Source organism: Arachis hypogaea, chromosome 18 (assembly GCF_003086295.3).
Source record: "Arachis hypogaea cultivar Tifrunner chromosome 18, arahy.Tifrunner.gnm2.J5K5, whole genome shotgun sequence".
NCBI classification, from domain to species: Eukaryota; Viridiplantae; Streptophyta; class Magnoliopsida; order Fabales; family Fabaceae; genus Arachis; species Arachis hypogaea.
In genome coordinates, this window is record NC_092053.1 from 26,655,748 (window position 1) to 26,668,720 (window position 12,973).

The 12,973-nt window shown below is 26.3% G+C and overlaps 1 protein-coding gene across 1 annotated transcript; it reads left to right on the forward strand.

Moving 5' to 3' along the window:
* The first annotated feature begins 9,726 nt into the window (after nucleotides 1–9,726).
* Nucleotides 9,727–12,234, forward strand: LOC112771941 (PRA1 family protein H). The gene is made up of 4 exons (XM_025816803.3): nucleotides 9,727–10,293; nucleotides 10,779–10,915; nucleotides 11,570–11,641; nucleotides 11,742–12,234. Exons 1-4 carry the CDS (start codon nucleotides 9,860–9,862, stop codon nucleotides 11,813–11,815), a joined length of 717 nt encoding a protein of 238 aa, XP_025672588.1. The 5' UTR covers nucleotides 9,727–9,859; the 3' UTR covers nucleotides 11,816–12,234.
* Nucleotides 12,235–12,973: the final 739 nt, after the last annotated feature.

Here is a 12,973-nt window from a genome sequence, read left to right on the forward strand (position 1 = left end):
GTTATTTTTTCCATCTCAAAAATTAGAGCTATGTGCACGGGAGATACTTTGGTTATTGTACTTGGAAACAAGAACGCCATCTGAATATAGAAGATGAAAATCCTCTTAAACATCAGCCGATCTTGTTCATTTTCAACACCGATACTCATCATCTCATCAGTCAGCTTCTTCAGAGTGTTGCCCTGGAACCTTCTAAAAATGAGTTGGTTCTCTTCAAAAAGATTCTTATAACTCACTTTATCAGGAAATAGATCTCCTACAAAAAAGAAAACAATTTATTACTTGAAATGCACCCAATTATGAGTCATATGCGTAATTAGTTACCTGATGCATTAAGGCCAAAGGCAGCCCTTATTGTTTTGGGTTTAATCTGAAAGGAACCATAGCTTGTTTCCAGCGTGTTTTTGCCCAATTTAAAGGAGTTAGCCAACTCCTTTAATAGTTTGTGAGGCACATTCATTGGTGGGATGTTCATGAGTCCACCAAAACCTAATTCACGAATGATCTCTTTCTTTGGCTCGCTCTTCTTTTCAAATTTTTCGCTCAATAGTTTGGTGGCACACTTCAAGTCATTGGTTTGTTGTAAAGAAAGCAAAATTAGAATCATTTAAATAACCTATATTTGTATTAGAAAAAATTGACTTGTTCATATATATATATATATATTCACTTACGTTGTATTTTTTTTCACCTTACTTTTTGGTTGTCATTTTTACTGCAAGGAAAAAGAAATACTGTCAATAGATAAAAATGCACCCAAATATCAGAGATATACACCCAAAAATCAGTCACCTGCACCCAAATACCTGCCACATACACCCAAATCCAGTCCTATAAACATTTTGTTTTTTCAATTAAACAAAATTAAATGAGTTCAAAATCATATTCAACTCAACTAAACAAGTAAAATCATAAATTAAATGAGTTCAGAATGATATTTAAGTTCAAAATGCCACTAGAAACACCAGTTACATTCAATACTAATATATACACCCAGAAATGCGCTATACAGAGTTTATATGTATACAAACCTACTTAAAAAACATCCAAACATTCATAAAACAGAGTTTATATGTATACACTCAAAAATCATTTGACTAGAAGTAAGTAAAATAGCGTAAACGACTTGAAGAGTTTCATCAGAACAGTAATATGAGATCTACACCAAGAACAGTGAAACAGAGAGAGAAATACGATGATATAGTGCTTCGATTTCCAAATCAGAAACAAAAATATGAAAAACTTAGAAGAAAAATGAAACAGTACCTTGTATAATGTTTGTTCGTCATTTTTGGTATTTTTTGATGGAGATTTGAACGTTTCCTTCTTGATTTGTTCTACTTTTCGCGAGGAGTTAGATGGTTTCTTCAAAGCTTTCTTTTGTTTCGAATGTGGCTTGAATCTCGAGGAAATGAGTATTGATTGAGGAAGAAGAGGAATAGTCTTTCATTATTAGCGCGCTTTGGAAAAACGAAACAGTTGATTAAGGCGTGTGATTTTTACGTTCGAGTGTGGGGAGTGTGGTGCGCGTCGTTTTTGTTAGGCTTGGGCCAACTTGTAGGACTTGTAAGCCAAAGCATTGTAGCAGACCTGATATGATTAATTTATAATCTTTAAAAGATTAATTTGATTGAAAATTGTTTTAAGGATAATTTTAAAAATGTCCTATTTTTTAGGGACTAATTTAACTATTAAAATGATAATCTATTCTATTATATAAAAATCGGATTTCTACACTTAATGATGGAGCTAACGTGGCATGCTTCTGAGAGTGTTTTTCGATTTATTTTTTTAATTATTCTGTAAAGCAAATCAATTATAACTAATTAATGATATCAATTAATTAATTTGATTAGACATTCAAATTTCACAATTAATTATACCAATTAATTAATTTAGTTAATTATATTAATTATTTGATTTGATTTGATTGGATTAAATATCAAATTATTTTAGTAAATAATAAATATGATAACGAAATACATGAATTAATTTAATTAGTTTATTTTTTCAATGTCATCTATTTATACGAAATCATAATGTATTTTTTACTCATTCCTTCTCTTTTCTCTCTTTCTTTCTCTGTCTCTTGTGTTTATGGTACAATTTTGTAATTTATTTAATTTTTATTTCTTTTATCACTACTCATACATTTCATTTTTTTATATTTTTTAAAAATTTTGTCTATTTTAGTTGTTCATTATTAGGCACATATCTTTTTTCTTTTGACTTTTGATTAACAAAAGATATGTGTCTTTTTTATGGTATTTTTAAATAATATTACTATAATTTTGTTTTGTAATATTCTCTTTTATCATATGTACTTATGTATTTAAGGAGTTGACTTAAAGTTATAATATGATATATAAAATTATAGTATGATTTACAGTATGCTAAAATATTAGGACATTATCGTATAGATATTTTTGAATTTGTCCATTAAATTCAATCATATAGGATATTGAAAATTATGCAATTATGTAATTATTTATTTTTTCATATAATTATTGTATTGGTCATTTACATTAGTGAGACTATTTTTATTATTAATATTTATAAATATACTATTATCTGTATAATTAATTAAATCATCTTATTCATTTAAGTTTAATTCTATTGAATTAATTATTTGAAGTGTCATCGTTATTTTTATTTTTAAAGATTTTTTTAATATTATTTAACAATTATAATAACATGATAATAGTTAAAAAAAAAGACAGAACAAAAATTTTTTTAATATAAAAATAAGACAAAAAGAATAAATTTATTTAATAAAATTTTCAAAATATATATGTTTCTTTTTTATAGATAATTATTGTAAGGTATCAAAAGCTCTAACAATTATTAAGAATAAATGATCGTTATAAAAATAATGCCAATTTAAATAATATACAAATAAACCATGCCAAATATAACCTATAATTTAAAAAGATTACTTATGAAAGAATATAGTTTATAACATTTATTTCTTTTTTACTATTTATTTCAAAAAAAATCTTAATTACTTAACGATCTTTATTTTTTAAATTCAATATATATATATATATATATATATATATATATATATATACAATTTTACTCTTTTTTTATGATACAATTCTACTTGTGATGCTAATTCTTCTAATGATATAAATGCGGATAATTATATTTTTACTTTTTGATATAATCGATATATTATTAATAATGAATAGTAATTAACCCCTCATATTTTTAATCAAAACATTTTGATGATAGTTTTTATTTATTGATGTTAATGGTTGATTGTTTCTTTAAAATAAAATGCATTATAATTTTAGGTTATTTCATAATTAACAATAATGCTTGATTAATTTTTTAAAAATAAATTATATTATGATTTTAGGTTATTTTACTATACATAATTAATGTTCATAATACTAAATTATTCTAAATTGTCTATTTTCTATGGTTAGTAGTTAATTCCAAATTAAAAAAAATTTCGTTGAATTGTTGAATAGTCCAAGTATAATTGAGGTAGTTAATTTAGTTTATTTGTTTATTAATATATTTGATCGAAAACATGAATAATAAATAAGACAAAAAATAATTAAAAAAATAAAATATTAGTAATTACTTAAAATAAATAAAAAATAAATTATAGTGTATTATTTTATTTAAATTATTAATAATTAGAAGAATAAAAGGTCAGTAATTATTTTAAATAAATATTAAATATGGTACTAATTTATTTAAATTGTTAATAAAATTTTATAATTTTTAGATTTATATCTATTCAATTTATGTATTTTATTTTATTTTACTTTACAAAAAGTTAAAACGTGCCTTTTTAATTATTTTTTTAGAAAGTATAGTAAAATGAGTTATATTAATTATAATTAATGATCTATAATTAAACTAATTGATTGTGTTAATTTGTAAGATGAATAACACATAATAAATGATGTGAAATTAATTATAATAAGTTAATAATTAATAAATAAAAAAATAAAAAAGACTTTTTTTTTATTATCTTTTGATAACTACACATTTTTATTTGTTCACTTTTTATTTATCTTTCCTTTCACATTTATTTTTTTTAATTTATTGAACCAAATCAAGTATACTAATTATTTGTATTAACTAATTAAGTATTTTTTTTATGGGCTCTGCTAACTGTGCCCTTAGAGCATAGGCTAAAAATATTATAAAAAGAAATATTTTATAAAAATTATTGGAGAATAAATATTTTTAAAATGTGTTCTTAAGAGACAACTTAACTAAATTATTTTTTAATTTAATGTGTTTGATTCATTCAACTGTATTAATTATAACTAATTAATTATATTTAATTTAATTTTATTAAAATAAATAATATTTCATCATTTAATATTTTATTTAATTCATTAAATTACATCAGTCATAACTAATCAAATATTTAATTTAATTAGAATAGATATTAAATTATTTAAAATTTTGTTTGATTCATTAAACCATGTAAATATTAAATGATTTAATAAATAATATATAAGGCGATGAAATAAATGAATTTATTTAATTTAATTTATTATCTTATTATTATTATTATTATTATTATTATATATATATATATATATATATATATATATATATATAAAATAAAACAAGTATTAATTAACTGATGCTTAAATAAAATGAGTATTAATTATTGAGAAGGTAACGAGTTTATACTTTGTATTAATTAATAGATACTTAAATAAATTATTTAAACTGGTTACATATATTTTTTAATTGCTCTCTTATTAGTACGGTCCAGTAAATAAAACGGATATTAATCATTGTAGTGAATGAATAATTATTATTTTTAAATAAATTCATTTAATTCATTTAAAAATATTGAAGGATTCCAATTCTATATGCTATGATTTTATTTTGTTATTAATGTATATATACTCCTATATTATATATTCTATGATTCTTATATTTTCAGATAATATTTTTAAATTTTTTTTAGTTTAATTTATTATTTTTAGTCATCAGAATTTATTATTTTTAGTAATTATTTTTAGACATCAATTCAATTTTTTTAATTTAATAATTCAATAATATATTTTAATTATATATAATTAGAATGTGCTTTCTATCCCTTTTTCCTTTTTATTTTGTGCTTCGGGTGTAATGTTTGTAGTTTCTTTATTTTTGTTTTTTCTATCTTAATTTTGCTAAATATTTTTATAATTTTATTTTATATCAATTATTTTTTTATGTATTTTGATTAATAGAATTATTTTTTAAAGACGTTTTAAATTTATTATAATATTTTTATAAAAGTTGATTAATAGGTTTTTCTTCAAAAATTTTTCTTAAAATTTGTTTAATGAGATCGTATTTTAATTTTTTTCTTCTATCTGTTATATTCATTGATTATATTAATCTTCTATTACAATACATTTTTTATTTATTTCACACATTATTTATTTTACCTTCTTTTACTTCTTTTAATTGTTCTCTTTATTTTATTTTTAATTTTTTATTTTATTTTTACTCCTCATATATAAATTTATTATAAATCATCACATGTATGTTCTTTTTTAGTTTAAGTAACTTTTTTAGGTTATATTTTACCATTGATGTTCTATATTGTTTAGCGTGTTTGTTTTTAATTTTTTAGTTATGTGTAAATATATTTATAAAAATATGATTTTATTTTGTCCAGTATTTACTACCGCGTTTAGTAGATAAATAACAAAATTTTCATTTATTGTTACATTAATTGAGTTTGAAGATTTTATTTTTACTTTTATACATTTGTTTATATTGTATGATTTGTATTTGTGTTAGTGACATCACGACGATTCATATATTTTAATATTTGTGTAACAAATCTTATAAATTGTTTTTACAAATTATAATTTATTTTTGTTTTATTTGAATATTCAATTTTTAATAATAATTTTTATTTATTTATAAATATATTATTTCCTATTTTTATTTAAAAAAATTATAAAATAGTAAATATAATTTTTTTATTTTATCCTTAATATTTAGTTTTAGTTTTATTCTTGATATTTTAATATGTTTCAGTTATACTATTAAATAAATAACATTAAGTATAAAAAATTAATTATACTAATTATTTGATTTGACCAAAATAAATATTAAATTATTTAATAAATAATAAATAAAAAATGAAATAAATGAATTTAATTTAAATTTTTTACCTATTATTTTATACTTTTCTTTTGTACTTCCGTTATAATCTTTGTAATTTTTTTAATTTGCCAAAATTTTCTATAATTTTGTTTTATATATTTTTTTATGTATTTTGATTAATAGTTTTTAAGGGTGTTACTATTTTATGAGAATGATATAACTTGAACTTTGTTTATTTAGGAATTTACTAAGTGGCTAGAGTAGTTTTACGCCACGAACCAACAAATACTAACAATTGGAATGATAAAAAAGACTAACCAATCGGAGACTAAATAGGAATCGGTAAAATTTTTACAGGTGAAGACCTATCCACGTAAAATAGACTGGGATGGGACATAGGTACCCTCTTCAAGGGATCCGTTAAATTCACGTGAATATAAATTACTAATTTATCCTTATATATATATATATATTTTTTTTTTTTAAATTTGGTGATCCTAATTTCTGTCTCCAATTTAAACTCTTTTTTTTTTTCTTTTTAGACTTATCCTTAGCCTTGATTTTATATCTACTCTTCTTCTAACTCATTTTTTCTGCCTCTTAAGTTCGTCATTATGTCGCTCAGTCTTGCTCTAAAATATTATATTATGTTATTATGTTGGAAGAAGTTTTTATATTTTTTTTAAATGTTATTTTTATAATGAATATATTATGAGTTGTATTCAATTATATTGAATTGATTATTTTATTATTATTATATTATAGTTTTTTTTGTTATTTTTTTAAAAATTTTCAAAGAATATCATAAATAATCGTGGGTATCTACATTCACTAAAGAGATAATTAAATAGGGGGACTTGGAACGAAAATGAAGAGCAAACAGGGATATATTTTTTTTAAATGGGAGCGAAGGACGGAAAAAGAGGTCCGCCACTGTGCCCACACGAATATCTATTACTATATCTAACTAATAACGAAAATTCAATTTAAGCCGATTTGAGATAAGACACGTGAACTTTATATGCATCGGGTTTTAAGACAATGAACCTAAATCGAATTTAGGATCCTAACGATAGACCTAGGTTGATCTTACTCACTTGACTTAATATTTTGAGTCATTATTGTAATAAATACTATACTATTAAATATGATTATATTTAGTATATATAAAAGTTAAGTATACTTATAATAGATTTTATTATAATCAAACTAAAAAAATTCTAATTATTTTTTTAATTTTAAATATTATTTACTATCTTATTGAAAAAGTGAATAATAATAATCACTCACATAATTAAAATAGATCATCCTAATATACATATGATACTACATATATCAAGGATTATTATATGTGATAAATTATTTTTTTATTTTTCTAAAAATAATTTATATGTAAATTAACTAATCTTTATAACATCCGATCTATTGCATAATTTTTCTCCTCTTAATATGGATAAATTAATAAATTTAATATATAAAATATAATTTATATTATTTAACATACGAAATAAGTAACTTAAGCCAATTAATTAAGACAATAAATATAATAGTATAAGTACCTATATATTTATTAGTATTAAAAAAATATACAAATAATATAAACATGATTTTATTTGTAGAAAAACAATAATAAAGGTTATTAATTAAGTTAATTACATAATAAAAAATTATAAATAATTTTTTAAATAATAATAAAAAATAAGATCACTATTTTCACATACTATAAAGTTTTTAAAAAAATTAGACAATAAATCAATCCTCAATAAATTATATATTAACTCTATTAAAAAAATTAAATGATATATTAGATATTACTATTTGTGTACTAATATATATATATATATATATATATATATATATATATATATTATTAAGTTATAATTAATTTTTAACTCAATTTTTGGTAATTAAAATTTAAATGATTAAAATTATTAAATGCTAAATATTTTACCGTTGACTAATTTTGTTCTTGTTATTAAAATTTTAAAAAAGGTGAGTTGTTAATAAATTCTGAATTCAAATTTAAATTTAAATTTGTTTAAGAAAATATTTTGACTTTTTTTCACTAACCAAAATTAATTTTGAAATAAAAAATGATTTTGTACATTATATTATAAAATAATGTAGTCATTCATTTTTTTAATTACAATTATTGTCAAATAAAATGATATAAAAATAGAAAAAAATATATTCCAATCTAGGAATAATAATTTATTTTTCAATAGAATAAATTATATATTAAATAACAAAAGTTATTATAGTTTTTTTTTACACAATTTAATATACTCAACTACGGTATTTTGGTAATATTACCAAAAAATATTAATCAATCTAATAGCTTTTTTAATGACATAAGTTTATAAATTTAGAAGCTTGAAAATCATGTCATAAAATATAAAATTTTAACCGGTAATAACGTTGATCATATTGGTTGACTTCCTGAATGAATACGATGCCAATAAATAAAACCGTTACAGTTAAATTTCAACAAAGACAAATCTCTATAAGTATTGCTATTATCAATGAATATTGTTCTACTTTTAAGACAAATACTATTTTTTTCACTGTATTTTCCAACTCGACAGGTCGAAAACTAATCCTCCACGGATTAAAACTCCATTTAATAAAGGTTTGTCGCTAGCCAATGAATTATTACATATACAATGCGAAATTCGAAATTCTAATACTTACTTAAATAGACGAGTGAGATGACCACTCAATCAATCCAAATCAGTTAAAATAAATATTAATTATTTTTAATATTTTTAACATTAAAAATAATTAAATTTTGATTTTAATTATAACTTTGTAAAATATTTATAATAATAATTATTATATATATCTTTTGTTTAATATTTTTTAATTAAAAAAATTATATATTTTTATTAATTATCCCCGTACCGTACAGGACATACACTAGTTGATTGTAAAATTTAGATTTAGAAAACTTTTTATCCTTTCCAAAAATTTTCACAACTCTCCAAAGTCAAGTCGTTGGTCGTGGCTTTTAAATTAATAAAAAATATTAAAATAAAAAATATAAAAATAAATTAATTTTTCAAAAAATTTAAATATCTCACACTTAAAAAAATGAAAATATTTTATATTTTTAATTAAACAAAAATTTATTTGTATCTGAAATAAAAAGTCTGAATTTATGTTATTTATTCTATTTTTTATTTAAAAAAAATAAATAGATCTTTAATTTTTTATACATTTAAATCTTTAAGAATTTAAAAATACATTTAAATTCCTGACATTTTCAAAACTTAGACATATTAATTTCTCATGTTCATTTGGGTCTATCAGATTCAATAAAAAAATCAAATGTGACTCCCGTTGTATTATATTGACCTCATTGATATGAATGCACATGTAAAAAAATTTTTAAAATTGAATAAATTAAACTCAAAAATCGATATATCCATATTTTAAAAATGTCAAAAACTTAAATACAATGTCTAAATTAAAAATTGAGAGATCAATTTATCCTTTTGAAAACATTTTAAGTGCATTATTATAAGTACCGGTGTACCAATTATTTTAACCGTTGATCTGAATTATAAAAAATATATATAATATATATTAATTAAAATTAACCTTTAAAACAACTGGTGCCCTTGAAAGGTTTCCTATCCTTTTCCCTTTTATTTACCCGTAGGAAGTCGAAGGCGAAGACTCCAAGGTGCATTAAAGAAACAGAGAGCGCTTAGCTGAAAAACAGAAAAACGACAACAACCAACCGCGAGTGACGTCGTTTCGGGGAAGGGCGATGGTGTTCGCTTCCAATCCCTTAGCCCTAAGCGTTCCCGAACCCGCCTTCGAATCCTGGCTTCGGGACTCCGGCTACCTCGAAGTCCTCGACCACAACACCTCCGCTACCACCACCACCTCCTCCTCCTCCTCTTCCTCCTTCACTGGTGACCCCTCCACCTCCGCCGCCACCCCTGCTTCTGGATTCTTCGTCTCCCTCTTCTCCCGCCTCGCCATTCTCTTCTCTCTCCTCACGCTCAACCCCCTCTCCAAGCTCGCCGCCGAAGACTTCGCCGGCGACACTCCGTCGTGGTCACGCGCCTTCGTCGGCTTCTCCGGGTCCTACTCCTTCCCTTCTTCGTCCGCCCAGGCGCGATTGAGGGTTCACGAGAACGTTAAGCGCTATGCTCGTAACTATGCTTATTTGTTCATCCTCTTCTTCGCTTGCGCCTTGTGAGTGGGATTCTTTTGGTCTTTGCTGTTTTGTGGTTAAGATTGAGTTGGGTGGGTGTGGTTTTTTGGGGGAAAATTCTGTTTCTTTATGCTTATCTATGCAGATTGTGCATATGAATGTGTGATGATGCTCTGAGTTGCACAATTTTAGTAGTTTTTTGTTATTATTATTATTTTTTAGGTGCTTGTGGTTAATGTGTTTAAAGTGGCCAAATTTGGATTTTTAGTTCAGGGGTATACTTCTAATTTTTGTAAATTTTGTGCAACATGTTATTGATATTTTTAATGAAGTTAGAATTGGGGTATTTCTTGTATTAAGTGGATGCTTCATGGTTGGTTGCTATCTTCTGTTTCTCATAATGTGGTTTTAGCAGTTTGGTGCTTTTTCTTTCCTGTGGTGTCTTAATCTGCCTCTTGTTGAGTTGTTGTATTGCTTTTTGCTTCTGTTGTTTGATTTGAATGTGTTTTTCTTTAATGGTTTGCAGGTATCAGATGCCAATTGCTCTTGTTGGGTTGATATCATGTTTGGCAATTTGGGATTTCTTCAAGTATTTCAATGACAGATGGCAATTGGATCAATATCCTATAACTCGGCAGTGTTTGCTTCGCCTAGCCCAATGCGGTGAGCTATAATTTCTACTGGCTTAACTAGATAATGGGTGAAAAACAAATATTTTTCTTATGAATTCTATGAGTTTTATTGGGAATGTAACTGTAACATTCAAAGATAGGTATGTGCTGCTTGGCTTGGCTTGGCTTGAATTAGAGGTTAATATGTAAACAGAAGTTAGTATCCAGCAAAACCACAGCCAAGGGAATGGGTTTGGCGGAATCAGCGGGGTATACAGAGAACAAACACAACATGAAAATCTCAAACTATTCCCTGTGCAGCATATGAAATAACTTTTGTGGCATTCTCTTGCATAGAAATAACTTTCTACTGAGCTCATATGACATCCCTTAGTTTCTGCATACATTATCTTTTGGTCCCCGATGAAATTTTGGGGGAACAAATTAGTCTATTGGGACTTGGAAACCTTTGAGTAGTCCCTCACCATTAAAAGGGAGAGATATTAGTTTCTTTTGTGTGTTGAGAGAGTTACATGGAATTTATTTTTTTTTTAAAAAAGATCTTTAGATGCTAACTAAATGGGCATTTAATCTTTCATATATTCATATGTATGTGTATGCTGAGGTAACTGGTGTCTGTAGTACATTGTTTGTGAATATTTTAGAACAATTTATCTAACTCAGGTTTGGATCTTATGTTCTGCAGTAACAGCAGTTATTCTAATTTATTCCAATGTCCAAGTGGCCCTCTTTTGTGCCTTAAGTGTCAGCTACGCAAGTGAGTGTTTCTGAGTTCATAGTCCTTTTGCTACCTCATTTCTTTTATCTTGTCTCCTATATCTAAAAGATTACTGAAAGAAGGTTCAAAAACTCTGTAGGCATGATTCTGCATGCTGCATTTAGGAAGTTGACCCCCGCAAAGCAATTGCCGCCCGTCGGCAGGGGTAGGTGATTGATCAATCAGAGAAAACAGCGAAGCACCCACCTTCATCAAGCACATTTTACTCCGATGATTCAGTTGCAAGGGGCTTTGGCTCAGATTATAGAAGGATTATGCAAGTGCAGAATTAGGGGGACAGTTAGTATCTTAGGTTTTGGATAGTAGGCCTTTTCCTCCCAAGTCCCAAGGATATGGGGCTCAGGGCCTCCTTATCTCTGTAGAGAAGCTTATAATCAGCAGGTTGGCGCCTTTCATGAGTCAGGAATCCAATTTTCGTACTTTCTTAGTATTTAATTTTGTATATCTTGTTTAGTTTTTAAGTGCTAGACAAATAAACTTGAAAGAAATTTGAAAATTTGGAAATTTTGATGTATACAAGAACTTTGGCATACTGATAAGATGAGATCATTTATATATTTTATTTGTATTCATTTTACTCTCTTCTGTTAAGGTTATGCACATTTTTCTACCTTTAAACGAGGTGTGAGATTTTTATATTTACATAAGACGAGTCTTAAAATATTAGATGTTCACGTATGGCGTTGTGGTTGTGTGGTATGAGATATTCCGCTCTTTTCAACCGTTTAGATATAATTTAAAAGGGATAAGGATTGTTTTGGTTAATCCCCAACGAGCCACCGCGACCACCTTTTCCTCTCTCCCCTTTCTTCTTCCTCTTCTCTCATCTCTTCTCTGTCCCCTTGTCCCACTCTCCTCTCCTTTGCCACCGAACAGCCGCCGTGCCTCTCAGTGACGGCGTTGCTACCCAACCTTTGCCACTGTGTCCTTATTGGCGTCCCAACCCGTCACCACCCCCTATCCGAACCCTAACCCAACCAACCACCCCCGCGACCCTCTACCCTCATCTCCCCCTTGCATCTCCTCTCAGCGTCGAACCACCATCGCGAACCAACCTCCCCATGGCCGAACCACTGACCCGTAGCCTCCACCATCGACGAGCCATGGCGACACAACCCAGCGCCGCCATGGCGTCCAGGCCCCTCCCCTTCGTGCGAAGCCCTTTCCCCTTCCCCTTGCTCCATCGCTCCTCCCACTGTCTTCGAAGATTAGAACAGGGCAAAACCCCTGTTTCCATTTCACTGCGTACTGACCGCTGCCACGTCGCCAGCGCCACCACCAGGCCAGCTGAGTTGCTCCACCCGTTCCTCA